This window comes from Podarcis pityusensis, assembly GCF_964106645.2.
Source record: "Podarcis pityusensis genome assembly, chromosome: 16".
In the NCBI taxonomy this organism is placed as follows: Eukaryota; Metazoa; Chordata; class Lepidosauria; order Squamata; family Lacertidae; genus Podarcis; species Podarcis pityusensis.
The window spans coordinates 23,845,457-23,863,573 of record NC_138041.1 but is presented as its reverse complement, the minus strand read 5'-3'; the positions used below and the strand labels follow the sequence as shown (position 1 = coordinate 23,863,573).

General features: G+C 47.1%; 2 protein-coding genes across 5 annotated transcripts in view; one reads left to right on the top strand and one right to left on the bottom strand.

Annotated features, from left to right (window-relative positions):
* The window catches only part of CCDC157 (coiled-coil domain containing 157), a 129,872-nt gene that overhangs the window by 4,967 nt on the left and 106,788 nt on the right, over positions 1 to 18,117 (bottom strand). The gene's annotated exons all lie outside the window — the stretch shown is intronic.
* The window catches only part of LOC308465897 (uncharacterized protein), a 28,409-nt gene that overhangs the window by 6,042 nt on the left and 4,250 nt on the right, over positions 1 to 18,117 (top strand). For all 4 annotated transcript variants that reach the window (XM_080986276.1, XM_080986277.1, XM_080986278.1 and 1 more), the window contains 10 exons: positions 399 to 579; positions 1,123 to 1,231; positions 3,669 to 3,760; positions 5,282 to 5,376; positions 5,486 to 5,620; positions 13,192 to 13,302; positions 14,163 to 14,333; positions 15,707 to 15,887; positions 16,690 to 16,792; positions 17,610 to 17,701. In XM_080986276.1, the coding sequence (XP_080842402.1) occupies positions 399 to 579; positions 1,123 to 1,231; positions 3,669 to 3,760; positions 5,282 to 5,376; positions 5,486 to 5,620; positions 13,192 to 13,302; positions 14,163 to 14,333; positions 15,707 to 15,887; positions 16,690 to 16,792; positions 17,610 to 17,701 (1,270 nt within the window). The remainder of the gene's footprint in view (positions 1 to 398; positions 580 to 1,122; positions 1,232 to 3,668; positions 3,761 to 5,281; positions 5,377 to 5,485; positions 5,621 to 13,191; positions 13,303 to 14,162; positions 14,334 to 15,706; positions 15,888 to 16,689; positions 16,793 to 17,609; positions 17,702 to 18,117) is intronic.

Below are 18,117 nucleotides of genomic sequence, written 5' to 3'. Positions count from 1 at the left end.
AGCTGAAAAAGTCCTGGCTCTGGTTGAGGCCAGCCTAACCTCCTTGTGCCCTGGGACCTCCAAGATGTTTTTATTTGAAGACTGTAAGGTCCTCCGTGGGACATACCAGGAGAGGCGGTCCCGTAGGATGTGTAATAAGAGTGCTATAAATGTATTGTGCAGATTGGGCCTTCATGATGTCCATTATTTCCAGTGGGTCTGCTCATGAGCAGTTGAATGCCACCCTCTGAGTTGCATCTGGGGAAATATAGGCAGCTGTAGAAAGAATCTTGCCCTTTGTTCCACCTTGCTCTGCCCACCCCTGGCATGTGCCCACCCTCAGAGGGTTCCCCCAAGAGAATGTAGGAAACTGTTTCCACTCGTTGCTCCTAAAAGTGCTGCCTCTTCTGTCTTTGCAGCGGACTTCAGCGCTCCCTCATCCTCCAGCGTCTTCCCCCTGGGCTCTCAGATCCACATTCAGTTTGCTGTACAGCGTTCCTTCCACCAGCCTTTGCAGGTTTTTGTGGACGAGTGTGTGGCTGCCACAACTCCAGACCTGAGCACATCGCCCCAGAGTTACGTCGTCATTGCGAACCATGGGTGAGTCTGCACTGTGGGGGGGCTTGAGTTCTGTGGATGGAAGGGGAACAGCCTTACCAAGCTTACCAAATAGTTTTGGAAAACTGCTACAATGATTTATATGGAAACTCAGCCAGGGGGAATCGAAGTCACCCAACAATGTTAACAAAAGGGGAATTATTACAGTAAGGATAAATGTTTGTTTGTTTGTTGACATTTTCTTTTTATGTTTGTGGATTTGCTTGTTATAAATTTGGAAAACTAATAAAAAAAAATTTGAAAAAAAATAAAATAAGCTACCTCACAGGGTTGTTTGGAGGATGAAATGCAAGGGGGGCCCTCTGCCTGCCACCCCTGGAGAAAAGATGGGATATTAATGGCATCAATCCATAATAAACATAAGTGCCAGGTTATTTTTTGTTTCAAAAGCTGCCAGTGTCGCCTGGATTTTTGCACCAAGAGACAATTGTGTAGCATCTGCTAAAAAAAAAACTTTGGATGCATTTTGTCCTCCGAATGAGATGTGCTTTTTAAAACATATATTTCTTGTTGGGTTTTGGGCAGGTGCCTTGTTGACAGCAGGGTTGCAAATTCCCGGTTCCTCCCTAGACAGACTCCGGAAGTGCTCCATCTTTCTCTGCAAGCCTTTGAATTCGTTGAAATAGATACTGATGTAAGTAACTGAACTCTTAATAGGCCTTGCGCCAGTATTTCCTGAGGTAACCTCCAATTTTGCAGTGATTTTGCAATTTTTCTCACCTGCTGTTCAGCAGGCAGTTGTCGACTCATTAATCCATGCTTTGTGTAGCCTCAGGGCTAGGAACCTGTTTGAATGGAGGCAGAACTCCGCTCCCAGTACTACATTCTGTACTTTTGCATCGCGCCCAGGAAGCCACCTTATTCTGAGTCACGCCGTTGGCTCATTAAGCTGACAGGCAGTGGCTCTTCAGGGTTTTGAGCACCCGGCATTCCCAGCTCTTATTTGGGGATGTGGATAGCTATGATGACCCTAGGTTTGAGTAGCTGTTACCCAGTTTGTGGGGCACTCCAAAACATGGGAGTTTTCACTGCAAAACACTGCAAAAATATTGCAAGACTTCGGCACTGGTTTGAAGGGATTTGGACAGCGTATGCATTGGCTCCTAGTACATTTCCGAGCACAGTTCAAAGTGTTGGTGCTGACCTTTCAAGCCCTAAACGGCCTCAGCCCGGTATACCTGAAGGAGTGTCTCCACCCCCATTGTTCAGCCCGGACACTGAGATCCAAATCTGAGGATCTTCTGGCGGTTCCCTCACTGCAAGAAGTGAGGTTACAGGGAACCAGGCAGAGGGCCTTCTCAGTAGTGGCTCCCTCCCTGTGGAACGCCCTCCCATCAGATGTCAAGGAAATAAAGAACTATCTGATTTTTAGAAGACATATGAAGGCAGCCCTGTTTAGGGAAGTTTTTAATGTTTGAAGTTTTATTCGGTTTTTAGTGTTCTGTTGGGAGCCGCCCAGAGTGGCTGAGGAAACCTAGCCAGATGGGCGGGGTATAAATAATAATTTTAATATTATTTTTGGGGTGTTAACTATGAACCCCATGTTTGTATCAATTACTCCATTTGTGGGGTTCTGCAAAACTCGGACTTATCACTGCAAAATGCCGCAAAGTGACTGTGAAACTTAGACACAGGTTTGGAGGGGGTCCCAAATTTTGGTGTTTGCAGTTAATAAACCTGATGGTGGGGACTGAACCCGGAACTTCTTGCATTCAACATGCAATAGGCCACTTTTGGTAATGCTTGTGCAAGGAGACTCTCAGCTTGCAGCTGTGTTTGAGGGTCTCACTGGTACTGCATGGAAGCACCCTTCAAAATAAGGGGTTATGCCATGGGTAGGCAAACTAAGGCCCAGGGGCCAAATCCAGCCCAATTGCCTTCTAAATCCGGTCCACAGACGGTCAGGGAATCAGCGTGTTTGTACATATGTAGAATGTGTGCTTTTATTTAAAATGCATCTCTGGGTTATTTGTGGGGCATAGGAATTCGTTCATATTTTTTTCCAAAATATAGTCCGGCCCCCGACAAGGTCTGAGGGACAGTGGACTGGCCCCCTGCAGAAAAAGTTTGCTGACCCCTGGGTTATGCTGTATACAACATCCCTGTGAGGAAGCCACAAGCCATGGCAGTACTGGTCTTGGGCGGTGCCAGGGACCGCTCTCGGCTGTTCTAGTATTGCAGGGGGTCTGCAGGTGGTGGATTTATCCTACTTTATTAGTTCTGTGGTGCTCGGGCAGAATGCTACCACATTGTTGCTTGGAGGGGCTGTAGCCTAACAAAGAGAAGGATGTCCTCTTCAAAACTTTTGCAGGCACGCACGGTGTTGAAGGCATGTGTAGATATTTTATAATTATTTATACTTGCTAAAATGACTTCTAAGCAGTTTAAAAGTGAGCAGTGTAACAGTTAGAGTCATAGAATTGTAGAGGTGGAAGGGACCCCAAGAGTCATCTAGTCTAACCCCCTGCAATGCAGTAATCTCCGCTAAAGCATCCCTGACAGATGGCCATCCAACCTCTGCTTTAAAACCTCCAAGGAAGGAGAATCCACAACCTCTCGAGGGAGACCGTTACTCTGTCAAACAGCTCTTGCTGCCAGAAAGTTCTTCCTGATGTTTAGTTGGAATCTCCTTTCTTGTAACTTGAAGCCATTGGTTCGAGTCCTACCCTCCAGAGCAGGAGAAAACAAGCTTGCTCCATCTTCCATGTGACAGCCCTTCAGACATTTGAAGATGGCTATCATATCTCCTCTCGGTTTCCTCTTTTCAAGGCTAGACACACTCAGCTCCTTCAACTGTTCCTCATAAGGCTCGATTTCCAGACCCTTGAGCAGGCTTCCACTACCTTGGCCCTCCAGATGTTTTGAGACTACAATTCTCATCATCCCTGACCACTGGTCCAGCTAGCTAGGGATCATGGGAGTTGTAGGCCAAAAACATCTGGAGGGCCGAGGTAGAGGAAGCCTCTCTTGAGCATCTTGGTTGCCCTCCTCTGCAGCAACAAATCATAGTTAAGCATGGTCATGTGTGACTGTCCCAGGAGCACCAGGAGCAAAATCCATTCCTCTTGCAGGTTTACCTTCACTGCCAAGTTTTAGTCTGGGACCCAGCTGTACCCGCCGACCACATGAGGAAGGCCTGCTCGTTTCACAGAGATACAAACAAGTAAGGAATGTGGAGAATGGTTGTTTGTTAGAGGTTTTTGCCGAAGGGATCTGTGAGTGGTGAGCCTTTTGGCTAGGTAAGACCAATACTGAGAGGCTCATTCCAGACCCTCCAAGTGTCCCTGTTTTCCAGGGACGTCCCTGATTTAGAGAAGCCGTCCAGGTTTCTGATTTGATCTTGGAATGTCCTGCTTTTCCTTAGGATATCCGTATATTCATTGGAGAAATGCTGGAGGGTATGGTGTTATTCCCCCCCCCCCGAGCTGTCCGAAGGCAATCCTGTATAGGGAAGTTTCCTTAATGTTTTATGGTGTTTTTATATATGTTGGAAGCTTACCAGACTGGCTGGGGTAACCCAGTAAGATGTGTGGGGTTATAAATAGTAAAATTATCATTATGGAATGGGATGTCTCTATTTTCATCGGAGAAATGTTGGAGGGTATGTCGTTCCAGGGATGTTGGACTATGTGTGTGTGCACACGCACAAAATGGGCAGGCCCTCAATTTCAATTTCAAATTTTAAAAAACGTTCCATGGGCGTCTATGACTTGCTCCGAAATAACAAGCTGGCAAAGAGCCTGTTTCTAGAGCAGAGTGGTCTCATCATCAGGCCCTGCTAAGGAAGGAGGGTTCAATGCAAAATCTGCAGTTGCTGTGGAAATCCAGTTTGGTACATCGCTGGGAGGTCATCCCCTATGAGCCAGTGGCAGGAGGACCTTATTCACACCAGTGACCTCATTCCTTCATATGCAGCCTTCTGAGGGGGTGGGGAGATGCAAGTGGTGGGTGGGACCAGAGGCAAAAGTGGGTGGAGCAACTCCTTTTTGGAGTGGAGGTTGTCATTCCAAGCCATTCAAAAGAGGTTTCTGCACACAGATACCCCTCTCCATCCCAGGCAAGCAAGAGGCAGGATCGCAGTTCCGGGGACACATTCCGGTTGGGCCCAGCCCCTTTAAGAGGGTCTGGATCAGGACCAGTGATGGGAATGGCCTCCGGGGCAGGCAGAGGCCTGGGGTTCCCCAACCCCTGATGTAAGCAGACGCTGCATCAGAAGGAAGTTCCCAGAGACATGAGGCTTGCAGTCGGAGCCTGGAAGCAAGACTAAATCAGTTTCATTTCATCCTAGTGCCTGGTGAAAGAATAAATCCAGCATGCATGTGGATACTGTGAGGTCTGTGACTTTTGCAAGCCTCATCCACACTTTCCTTTGCTCCATGTTTTCTGGACTTTCTAGGTCCTTTTCTTTTTCTTCTTCATTTTTCGTCCCATTGCTTTCTCTGGGAAAACCCACATTTTTCCCCCTGCTGAATTGGAGCAAACAGCAAGCAGCAGAAAACCCAACAGCTGCCTGTGTCAATTCACCAGTAAAATGCAGGTTTTCCTGGATGAAAGTGGTGGAATAAAAAGAACCTGCTTAGTCACAGACCTGGAAAGCCCGCAGCTGTGCCTATAAATGCGGCGCAAAAGCAAGTGTCAAGGAGCCCTTGAGTTCAGAAGTTGACGGCTTTCCTTCTCTCCACAGATGGGAGCTCCTAGATGATCCATCCAGTTCTGTGTGCAGCTGCTGTGACTCGACGTGTGGAGCGACTGGGTCTCGCCACCAGAGAGATCTGGAAGGTATCTCTGCACATTTTTAATTGTTTGTTTGTTTAACGCATCCCTGGAAACGGACAGGGCAGCGATTGAACTGGTCGTACCAAAATCTGCATCCGTCGCTTCTCTTCAGGTCTGTCTGTGGAAGCCCGTCCACGGCAATCGAACGTGGTGGTGACTCATTTCACAATTCAGAAACTGGCTCAAAATGGAGACCACGGAGAGCTGGATGCAAACGGCTCTCTTGCTGTCAGGAGGAGTCGCAAAGGTAAGGTAAGTCATCCAACGATATGCACTGGGCCAAAACCAAGGTGGTCTTATCTCTCTCTCTCTCTCTCCTCCTCTCTCTCTCTCTCTCTCTGTTTGTGCTATAAGAAAAACTGCTCCCTTTCCTTTATGGGGTATTCCAGAGCCCATATAGAATCCTTAAGTGGGTTCCCTATTGGTAGGAGAAAGTAAAAAGCCAACCAGAGAATATTGAGAAGCAAAGCAGCTAGTAAGCCTGATCTTTATTCAAGGAACTATTGCAACAGAGTCCCCACTCACCACATGCAGGAGAGAGGAGGAACCCTGAACAATGGTGCACAAGCCCTTATATAGACTTTTGAAATTGCCCACCCTGTAGCCCAAGACCACCCCCCTAAAACATCAAACATACATCACAGAAGGAGGCGGTCTACAGCAGAAATCCTCCCGGCCAGAATACCTGATAATGGTCACTGATTGCATTACCTGGGCAGCCTGGCCATTCTTTCATGATGGTTAATACTTTAGTTCCTGAATCCAGGCCACAGGCTCACCCTATTCATACACAAATACGCCCTTAAGACAGGATTGGTAAGGGAAAAGACAATGGGAAGGCTTTCCCCGTTGGCCTCCCTTACTGCAGAGGAATATTTGAGGTCATCGGGAGAGTCAGAATGGCTTCAGGATTGCTCTCCCATACTATTTCAGACACATGGTTCATATATTTAGATATGTGTGCATTTCTGAATATTTATTCTATATTGGAGACCTTAAAATTATTAGAACAGTGCGTAGAGCCCTCAATGGCTTGGGACGAGTTTACCTGAAGGTTAATTGAATTGGGCCCAGAAGTGAACTGGCAGCCATTTACCACTAGATAAATTGGGTGTTTTTGAAAAGCTGAAAGCATGCCAGAAACGCTAGGAGGGGTGGTGATGGTAAGGGCTGTAACTCAGTGGGAGAGCACCTGCCTTTATTGCAAATGGTTCAATCCTGGCATCTCTAGGTAATATTACGGAAATAAAAAATGCTCTCTCTGAAACCCTGGAGCATTGCTGCCGGTCAGTGGAAGTGCTGAGCTACATGGACCCAATTCTCTGACTCTATATTAAGCAGACTCCTAAGTTCTCTCTTTTTCTTTCTCTCTCTCTCTCTCTCGGCAGGTGGAAAACAAAATGTAATGCCGCCTGCTGTGGGTGCCCTTCTCCTGGAGCTGGCTGTGCTGGCTGTCCTGTCTCTGGGCTTCTGCTTCTACAACGGTTATCAGAAGAGACTCTGTCTACACCGCAGGGAAGTCGGGGACCTGATGACTCGGGCGCTGTTGAATGTTGAGCACAACTGCGGCAGCATTAATGCCAGTGTAGAATATGCTTGATTAAAAAAATGAACCTTGCTTAGTAACGCAGGATGGTGGTGTCTTAATGTACCCAGCGCTTTTAAAAAAAGAAAAACTTGTCAATATGGAGGCAATGAGCCTATGATGGTTTTAGAGCTCTTCTCTAATCCAGAAGATCTAGAGATGGTGATTTAAGAGTGGGAAGCAGTTGTTCTTTCTCTTTTGGGTCACCACTAGGGTTGCCATATCTTGGGCCTCATCCAGCTGACTCTTCAGATGTTCTTCCTCGATTTCAGTTCTTGAGTTTTCCAAGGCTCTCATCAGCACCTGAGCAGCTAAACAGAGTTCAGTATGACTGAAAAATCAGAAGCAATGGCGAGTTAAAGGTTAATATTGGGTTGGGTGGGGACTGTGAAACTAGGGGGCAGAAATGTGAGAATGAGATTTTACCGGGAGAGACCTGGTCATTGGACCCTTTAGTTTCCTTTCCCCTCCTATAAAAACTGCAAAAGACACTCTCTTTTAAAGTTTAAATAACAAATACTTGCATTTGATTAAATATACAATGCAGGTGGTTTTACTTAATGTTGCTAATATATCTTACACACCATTGGAATGGCAATGCTCATTGACTTTGGGGGCGGCAGCCCTCTCAAATATTTTATCGGGGGCCCCCGAAGACCCCCTAGCGGTTGGCTCCTATGCATAAGCCTGAGACTCATGCATGTGGCAGGAAACATTTGCACATGTACATTAGAGACAAGGTATTTATTTCTTATCGTTATCCCAATCTCTGAGCAGTCAGTGAATCTAGGGCAGGGGTCAGCAACCTAAGGCCCATGGGCCACAAGCGGCCCACGGGGGTCGTTTAACTGGCCCACAAGCCGCCCCCGAACTGAGCATCCAACTCGGCAAGTCCCCGCATGCTTCTGCGGCGCTGGAAATCACGTCTGCGCTGACGCAGACACCGGAAATCACGGGCACTAACACGCATGCGCAATCTGGTGCACAGAGGGATCTCTGGAGTGAACCGGTCCAGGCGAGGTAAACCTTGCCGACCCCTGATCTAGGGGTTCCAGGAACTTTCCCAGGGTTGGGTTTCCTTTGAATGAAGGTCAGCGGAGACTATACAGTGGACGCTCGGGTTGCGAACGTGATCCATGCGCGATGCACGTTCGCAACCAGCAGTGTTCGCAACCTGCGTCTGTGCATGCGCAGGTTGCGATTTGGCGCTTCTGCGCATGCACAAAGCACAATTTAGTGCTTCTGAGTATGCACGAACGCTGAAACCCGGAAGTAACCCGTTCCGGTACTTCTGGGTTTTAGCACTCCACAACCCGAAAAAACACAACCTGAAGAGGCTGTAACCCGAGGTATGACTGTATTGTCTTTAGGATATACAGTTTTGTTTACACATATATGCAACCTGAGCATAAGATGGAGGGGCTTGCAGCATTAACACCCAGAAATAACTTGCTTCTCCATTAGTCTTGGCTTTGTATCCAGCACAGAGCGTGTCTCTGGGCCTCCAACTCCCAACCTGCTTCCAGCTCAGCTCATATACAATCGTCTGGCTTTTGTCCTCTTAAGGGTGCGAAGGCCCATGCATTTGCCTGGAGGGCCCAATCACTTGGTTTTAGCTTCTGTAACCTGGATCCTTATTTTAGGATGTGGATGGGGGTACTTGACTGGCACACTCTTCCTTGTCTCCAGAGACAGACGGGTGCCAACCAATAAAGTCATTGCCTTACAAAGAAATGTGTCTGACTAAGGTACCGACATCCCAAAGGAGCAGAAAATACTTTTTTTGTATGTGACAACAGCAGCAGGGATGCTACTAGCCCAGAGATGGAAGGAATGAAGAGACCCTACCAGAGAGGAATGGCAAACTAAGCTGTTAAACTACGCTGAAATGGCAAAACTGACCCAAAAGCTCAGGAACCAAGAAGACAAACACTTCAGGAAAGAATGGGGGGAAATTATAGTTTATTTAGGAGACCACTGCAAGCAGACGAAAACATTGGCAGGATTTTAATTTCACTTGTAATGTAACACACAATGGACAATATGGACAAATATAAAATAGAGATTATGAAATATTTTGCAGTTGAAAATGTTGACAATAGGACCCATGGAGGGGATGGGGGGAAGTCTTGAGATTCAGAGAAATATATACGGATATATATTCGGTATTGTTATAAATTTACATTTTTAAAATCAAATAAAAACGATTTTTTTAAAAAATGTGTCTGACTAGTTCAGGAATTTCCTCTGCTAGATTCTAGCCTTCACTGGGTACTGGACACCAAAAATTGGGGTTTGGAGCTTCATCCAGACTGATCTCCTTCCCAAACCCACAATAATATGTTAGATTTTTCACCCTTCCTTCGCCATAAGGACCCAGGGTTATTACAGCAACATAAAACATGTAACCTTAAAATCAGTTAAAACGATCTAGAAGAAAAAGAATAAGGTGGGTCCTCAAATGTATATCTCAGGTGTAAAAAAAAGGTCAGGGTAAAAAGAGGTGCACCTTCAGTGTAAGGTAAAGGGACCCCTGACCAGTCCACTCGTGACCAACTCTGGGTTTGTGGCGTTCATCTTGCTTTATTGGCCGAGGGAGCCGGCGTACAGCTGGTCATGTGGCCAGCATGACTAAGCCGCTTCTGGCAAACCACAGCAGTGCACGGAAACACCGTTAACCTTCCTGCCGGAGCGGTACCTATTTATCTATTTGCACTTTGACGTGCTTTCAAACTGCTAGGTTGGCAGGAGCAGGGACCAAGCAACGGGAGCTCACCCCGTCGCGGGGATTCAAACCGCCGACCTTCTGATCGGAAGTCCTAGGCTCTGTGGTTTAACCCACAGCACCACCTGCGTCCCTTTTACCTTCAGCGTACAAGGAAGCTATACAGGCATGGTGCAACACCTGCTTCTGTGGAGGTTCCACAACTTAGGGGTGGTTTTCCTAGGAGACCCTGGAAAATGAGGTCTAGCAACTCCTGACACCAACACCCAGGAAAAAATGGGGACAGCCATTTACTAGGAAGGGACGCATTCCAGGAAAGCGCAGCCTGTGGCCACTTCCAGACTTTATTTCCGGGTAGGATTCAATCACATAACGACAGATTCAGGTTCTGCAGCTGTGGTTGACAAGGGATTGTTGCATGGTTTCAGAGAGTTCAAATGGGGTAGATTTGCCTTGAAATGCCTATTAAATATGTCCTCCATCCCTAGTGATGAAGGAAGTGCCAAGAAACCGTGTGGAGGAAACACTTCCTTTTGACCCAATGTCATCTTAAAGGTAAAAGTAAAGGGACCCCTGACCATTAGGTCCAGTCGTGGCCGACTCTGGGGTTGCGGCGCTCATCTCGCTTTATTGGCCGAGGGAGCTGGCGTACAGCTTCCTGGTCATGTGGCCAGCATGACTAAGCCGCTTCTGGCGAACCAGAGCAGCGTAGGAAACGCCATTTACCTTCCCGCCGGAGCGGTACCTATTTATCTACTTGCACTTTGACGTGCTTTCGAACTGCTAAGTTGGCAGGAGCAGGGACCGAGCAACAGGAGCTCACCCCGTCGGGGGGATTCGAACCATCAACCTTCTGATCGGCAAGTCCTAGGCTCTGTGGTTTAACCCACAGTGCCACCCGCATCCCCTAATGTCATCTTGCCTCCCTGCAAATGAGTCAGGATGAATGAATGGGTTACCTGGAAGTGCCCTGTGATTGGGTCAGCTGGGGCGGCAGTGGAAGCAAGCTAAATTACTTAGGGCTGCCTGCTAATCTGTCAGTCCCAAGTGAGTTCTCAATGGGACGACTCGAGAAATGATGCACAGCACTGTTGCCTTGCTGTTCTCCGATGAAGAATGTTGGGCTGTACTCAACATAATAATAATAACAATAATAAATAATAAATAATTTATATCCTGCCCATCTGGCTGGGTTTCTACAGCCACTCTGGGCGGCTTCCAACAGAATATTAAAATACAATAACCTATTAAACATTAAAACCTTCCCTAAACATTAGTCATACTCTCAGACTCATTGACATTAGTGAACATGGCAAACTTGGATCCATTCATTCCACTAGGTAGAACTTAGTTTATTGATTGATTGATTGATTGGTTGGTTGGTTGGTTGGTTGGTTGGTTTGTTGGTTGGTTGGTTAGTTGGTTGCATTTACAGTGGTGCCCCGCAAGACGAATGCCTCGCAAGACGGAAAACCCGCTAGACGAAAGGGTTTTCCGTTTTTGAGTTGCTTCGCAGGACGAATTTCCCTATGGGCTTGCTTCGCAAGATGAAAATGTCTTGCGAGTCTTGAGATTTTTTTTCCGCTTTCCCCCCCTTTATCTAAGCCGCTAAGCCTTTAATAGCCTTTTAGCAGCTAATCCGATAAGCCGATAAGCCTTTAATAGCCGCTAAACCGCTAATAGCGCTAATCCGTTAAGCCGCTAATAGGGTTGCTTCGCAAGACGAAAAAACCGCTAGACGAAGACTCTCGCGGAACGGATTAATTTCGTCTTGCGAGGCACCACTGTATATTCAACCCTTTCCTCCACGAAGCTCCAGGTGGCGTACATGGTTCTGCCCCTCCCCATTTAATTTCCCCACAACAACCCTCTGAGGCTAGGCCAGGCATAGGCCAACTCCGACCCTCCAGATGTTTGGGGCTACAATTCCCATCACCCCTAGCTAACAGGACCAGTGGTCAGGGATGGTGGGAATTGTAGTCCCAAACATTTGGAGGGTTTGCCTATGCCTGGGCTAGGCTGCGAGGCAGCGACTTGGAGCTAGGCCACTCAGGGAGCCTCATGGCTGAGTGGGGATTCGAACCCTGGTCTCCCCGGTCCTAGTCTGACACTTTAACCACTACACCAGCGCAGGCTGTAAGTATTGTATTGGATATGCACCGCCCATGCTTTGGAATCAGGAACCCTCTGAAAATTTAGGCATGCCATGTGAGTATACCCAAACCAGTTTACTCAGAAGTAAATCCCTCTAAGGTCTGCAGCTCCACAGGGCACCTGTTATGGATTGTAGTTCATGACTTCAGGTACCAAATTAGGCTTGCTGACCAACAGGAGACTTGGAACAATTAAGGAAGGCCCAGGTGTGTTAAATTTTCTCTCTCAGCCTATTTAAGAAAGAATTTGTGTATCCCCCCTTTCTTTCCTTCTTTGTCTTTCTTCAGGACAATGATGACTGGCTTCTGGTGGGCGGCTGTGTTTATTGAAGTGTTGGGTAAGTTTCTGGCAGACCCTCCAAGTATCCCTATTTTCCAGGTATGTCCCTGATTTAGAGAAGCCATCCTGGTTTCTGATTTGATCCTGGAATGTCCCACCTTTTTAATGTTTTCTGTTTTATGGTGTTTTTATACATGTTGGAAGCTGCCCAGAATGTTTGGGGCAATCCAGTCAGATGTGTAGGGTTTAAATAATAAAATTATCATTATGAAATGGGATGTCCCTATTTTCATCGGAGAAAGTTGGAGGGTATGTTCCAGAGGGCGTGCTGGGGGTCTTCCTTATGCTCAGTAATGTTTCTGAACATCAGCTGCTAGAAGCCACAGGTGGGGAGAGTGCTCTTGTGCTTGGATCCTGCTTTTGGGGCTTCCCTTCGTGTGTCTGGTTTGGCCACTGTGAGAGCAGGATGCTGTGCTTTAATGGGCCATTGGCCTCATCCAGCAGGTGGACTCTCTTTATGTTCTCAGCTGTGAATGAAAGTAAGGCTTCGTTACTGCCCAAATACGTTCTGAGCAAGGTTAGATTAATAGAGATGGCATTAAGCTATTTGGTGCACGCAGCCTGCTACAGTCCAGTTCTTTGGCTATGCATTTCCAGATCAAGTTATCCTGTACCAGTCCTGAGGTTCTCATCCTGCTGTTTCTTATGAAATACAGTGGTAACTCGGGTTACATACGCTTAAGGTTACATACGCTTCAGGTTACAGACTCCGCTAACCCAGAAATATTACCTTGGGTTAAGAACTTTGCTTCAGGATGAGAACAGAAATCGTGCAGCAGCAGCGGGAGGCCCCATTAGCTAAAGTGATGCTTCAGGTTAAGAACAGTTTCAGGTTAAGAGCAGACCTCTAGAACGAATTAAGTTCTTAACCCGAGGTACCACTGTACTTTCTTTTGACAAACTTCTCTGTAAAATAGATATGACCCGAATGTGTTTGCAGTCCAAGAATGTGCAATGGGTTGAGGGTCAAGTTCTTAAAATTCCTGATCAGGTATTCTGTTCCTTTATTCCTCAGCCATCCCAGTTTTGGCCCAAGGAGAAGGCTTGGCTTCTCCAGCCACAGTGGGTTCTAACACTCCTCAAGTGACAACTGCAGAGCTGGGATTCTTCAATAGGGTATTTCATGGTGAGGTGACTTGTTTAATGTACAGAAAGGGGATGTGGTGCACTGAAATTAAGGGACCAAACATAGGCTCCAATATTTGCACGATCCTGCCACTTTAAACAGGCCTGGCCTCCCCCAGAGAATCATGGGAACTGTAGTTTAAGCATGCTGGAAATTATTAGAAGAGACTCCTATTCCCCTCCCAGAATTACAATTCCCAGAGTTCCCTGTGAAGAGGGATTGCTTGCCAAACCACTCTGGGAAGAAGAGGGTTTTCTGAATATGGAAACTGGATATCTCTACTAGAGATGGAGAAGAAATTAAATTCAGGTCACGTTTAAAGGCAAATTTATCTGATTTGAACTTTCCAAAGCACAGCCATCTTTTGAAATTCAGACTTTAGTGAATTTTTCGATGCAGTTTGCTAGCCAAGTAACGCGAGTAAAACTGCATAGGCTAGGGTAAAGGAAGCATGGAAATGTGCATGTATTAGTGAGACTAACGTTAAAAAAAATGCATCGCATTAGGGGACCTTGCTTAAAATTATTAAACAAAATTGCATACAAAAATGGGCAGGTTAGAAGAAGCTCACACTAAAATGCTGGTAGAGTCTCATGATAACCTTTTGGGGGTTTTTAATGCAAACTGTAGAAATGTGGAGAGTGGAACTTGCAACTGGAAAAACTAAGAACTCGAGAGAAACCTAAATGGACAGTTCCATCCACTCCTAGTCACAAATATTTGAGGGAGCATCAGGATCAGTGCAGGAATCCTGGCAACAAAGGCATATTGGCTTTAGTTTCAGGCTAAAATTTGCGATGGGAGATGCCCATGGGGAGTTAGCCCAGCTAATGTCTCTTTCTCTCCCTCTCTATCTCCAGCTGCAAAGGGTCTAGTGTGGAGCAGTGATGCCGATATCACAGAGCCCACGGCAACCACTTTGCCAACGCTTCCTCGCTCCACGGCAGCCAGCGCAGAGCCTCGCGTCCAGCTTCTGCAAGCTCCTCAGGCCAGTGATGCAAAGATTAATATCTCTCTGAGAGTGTTGAATGGTAAGATCATAGCTGTCAACCTTCCCTTTTTTTGCGGGAAATTCCTTTTTTCCAGCGCTGTTTCCCACTGCTTCCCGCTGCTATCCCGGATTGTTAGATATCCCGTAGACTGTCCCCGGGACAGGTGAGGCTGCTGATCCCTTGTTTTCAAATCTGAAAGTTGACAGATATGGGTAAAATGACTCTCCCACTCACAAGAGTCAATGGTTGCTTCCCTTAGCACCCTGATTTTGGGGTTCAGTTGTGCCATAGCAAAAGATTGTCCTTCTTGGTAAAGTTAAAGGTAAAGGGACCCCTGACCATTAGGTCCAGTCGTGGCTGACTCTGGGGTTGTGGCGCTCATCTCACTTTATTGGCCAAGGGAGCTGGCGTACGGCTTCCGGGTCATGTGGCCAGCATGACTAAGCCGCTTCTGGTGAACCAGAGCAGTGCACGGAAACGCCGTTTACCGTTCCGCTGGAGCGGTACCTATTTATCTACTTGCACTTTGACATGCTCAGTTCCTGCTCCTGCCAACCTAGCAGTTCGAAAGCAACAGGAGCTCACCCCGTCGCGGGGATTCGAATTGCCGACCTTCTGATCAGCAAGTTCTAGGCTCTGTGGTTTAACCCACAGTGCCACCCGAATCCCTTTTGTCCTTCTTGGTACCAGCATCTTAATGCTCAAATGCAAGCAGGGCACTTGGAAGGCGGGAAACATTGGTCTAAGCCAGTCTTTCCCTAAACTGGTGCCTTCCAGAGGTTACTGGACTACAGTTCCCATCATTCTCGGCTGGAATGCCTAGAGATTAGGACTAGTGCCAGCCTCTGGAGGGCTACTTCTTCTCTTTGGCAATCACTCGTAGCCGAGTAAGATTGTCTTCCATAAACACAGTTTTAACAATGAGTCCGTAAGTAACTGTGGAGGCCAATTCTGGATCCACACGTGGCTGATACCATTGTAGCTAGTAGCCATTGATAGGGTCTGCCAGTGGCATAGCATTGGTTGCTGGTGCCCGGGGGTTGCGTGCACATGCATGCCAGGAGGAGGATGCACATGTGCCGGGCAGGGGAGCGCCAGCCCACCCTCGCCATTGACATTGCTGGAGTGACCCCATCTCCACCAGAGTAAAGTGGGGATGGGCTCAGCTGCCTGCCTACCTGTGCAAAGTTGGGCTTCCAGACTACAATTCCCATAATCCCTGACCACTGGTCTTGCTAGCTAGGGATGGTGGGAGTTGTAGTCCAAAACCAGCTAGAGACCCAAGTTTGGGAAACACTGGTCTAGAGAGCAGCAGATTGAGGAAGGCAGGTGTAAGATGCTATCTGTGTGGCAGGATGTAACATCTGCATGGGCTAGTCTGCACCGCACACAATTTCCGACTTCTCTCCCAGGAAACCTCAGTGTTGCAGCTGAACCTGGGGAGTACGTTGAAGGTGCTTTGATCCACCTTGAGGCCAGAGTCCAGGCGAGTCCAGGCCTGTCCCCCAAGCTCTTCGTTGACGAGTGCTACGGCACGGATGCCCGACACCATGGCCATTTCAGGAGGGTCTACATATTCGCAGATAAACACGGGTGAGTGGTGTGCTCTTCTGTTAACAGATGGAGAGGGCCTTCTTGGTAGTGACACCCACCCTGTGGAACGCCCTTCCGTCAGATGTCAAGGAGATAAGTGGCTACACAACCTTTAGAAGACATCTGAAGGCAGCCCTGTATAGGAAAGTCTTTTAATGTTTTATTATGGTTTTATATATGTCAGAAGCTGCCCAGAGTGGCTGGAGCAACCCAGTCAGATGGGCAGGGAGTAATAATAATAATAATACAGTGGTACCTCAGGTTACATACGCTTCAGGTTACATACGCTTCAGGTTACAGACTCCCCTAACCCAGAAATAGTGCTTCAGGTTAAGAACTTTGCTTCAGGATGAGAACAGAAATTGGGCTCCAGCGGCGCGGCATCAGCAGGAGGCCCCATTAGCTAAAGTGGTGCTTCAGGTTAAGAACAGTTTCAGGTTAAGTACAGACCTCCGGAATGAATTAAGTACTTAACCTGAGGTACCACTGTAGTAGGAGTAATAATAATAATAATAATAATAATACCAACAACAAAGGTGTTTCAATGTGGCTGCCCTTCCACCCACCCTCACTAAAGCAAAAATGGGGCAGTGTGTTAAAATGAGTTCATCATTGAACAAAAAAACAATATTTTGACAGCGCATTTGGCAGATATCGGATCCAGCAACATCAAAACTGGATTGTGCTCAGTGTGGAAAATTGGGTCAAAACTGAAAAAAGATGCCCCCCGCCCCGCAATACCTAAAAAATGATTCCGGCACTCAAAATCACACTCTTCCCACTTTCATGGTTAACTTGCCAGGTGCCTGTACGGTGACGGCCCCAAGGTCTGGTGGCTCCGTAGAGAAGACTCTGCGATGCTGTTCACAATACCTGCCTTCTTGCTAACTGGTGACTCGGAGGAGGTAGGAATCTCTCTGGAGTAATTATCTGTGTTCTGGGATGCCGTTGATGTTCTGCTAAGAGAATTCCTGGTTTTCTTGCGTAATTTTCCTCCGGCTGCCATCTCCAGGATTCTTTGGGGAAGCCCTTAATTCTTAAATATTGTTCATAGAGCAAGTGTGAGTTGGTGCCTCTGCAGGGATGCGCCGATGCAGACTGAATAAAGCACCCAAACACTTTCATTAGGGATGCGGGTGGTGCTGTGGGTTAAACCACAGAGCCTAGGACTTGCCGATCAGAAGGTCAGCAGTTCAAATCCCTTCGACGGGGTGTGCTCCCGTTGCTCAGTCCCTGCTCCTGCCATCCTAGCAGTTCGAAAGCACGTCAAAGTGCAAGTAGATAAATAGGTACCGCTCCAGCGGGAAGGTAAATGGCGTTTCCGTGCGCTGCTCTGGTTTGCCAGAAGCGGCTTAGTCATGCTGGCCACATGACCCGGAAGCTGTACGCCGGATCCCTCGGCCAGTAAAGCGAGATGAGCACCGCAACCCCAGAGTCGGTCATGACTGGACCTAAGGGTCAGGGGTCCCTTTACCTTACACTTTCATTGGCCAGCGTAGTTGTAGTGGTTCATGTCAGATTAGGGCCCACTGGGTGACCTTGGGCCATTTGCTAAGTCTCAGCCTAACCTACCTCACAGGGTTTTTGTGAACACAACATGGGGAGGGGTGGGGAGAACCACGAATATCGCCTTGAGCTCCTGGGAAGTAGATGTAATTAGCAAATAAATATTTGTGACAGTTTTGAATCTGCTGCAAAAAAATAACTTCCCTCCTTTTCCAGATCTATATTCATTGCCTCCTGTCAGCATGGAGCAAAGAGACTTCCTCAAGCTTTGGCAAGAAAGCTTGTTACTTTGACAGCATCTCCTCCAGGTCAGCTCTAAGCCCCTTTTATTGCAAATCCTTGCTTGACCTCCCCCCACCCCCAGGCTACATTTATTTAAATACCTTGCAAGCAAAAGCAAGAATAAATTTGATATTAGTTAAAATCTGTTGATCACATCCTTAAGCACTTATTTTGTCTGGCCAGATGTTTTGAAGACATGCTGTTTGGTTTCTTTGCCGTGGTGAATTTGACACAAGAGACAATCGGTTGTAAATCCAATTAGGTTTTTAAGACCCACTGAAATTAATGGACCTACGTAAATTAATCATGGCCATTAATTTCAATGTGTTTACTCTGAGCAGGACTAACAACTAGATACAAAGGTGAATTTCTTATATCTGCTTAACTTACTGCATGATGCACAATTCCTATGAAGTTGCAATGTTTTAAATGGTTGTACAGT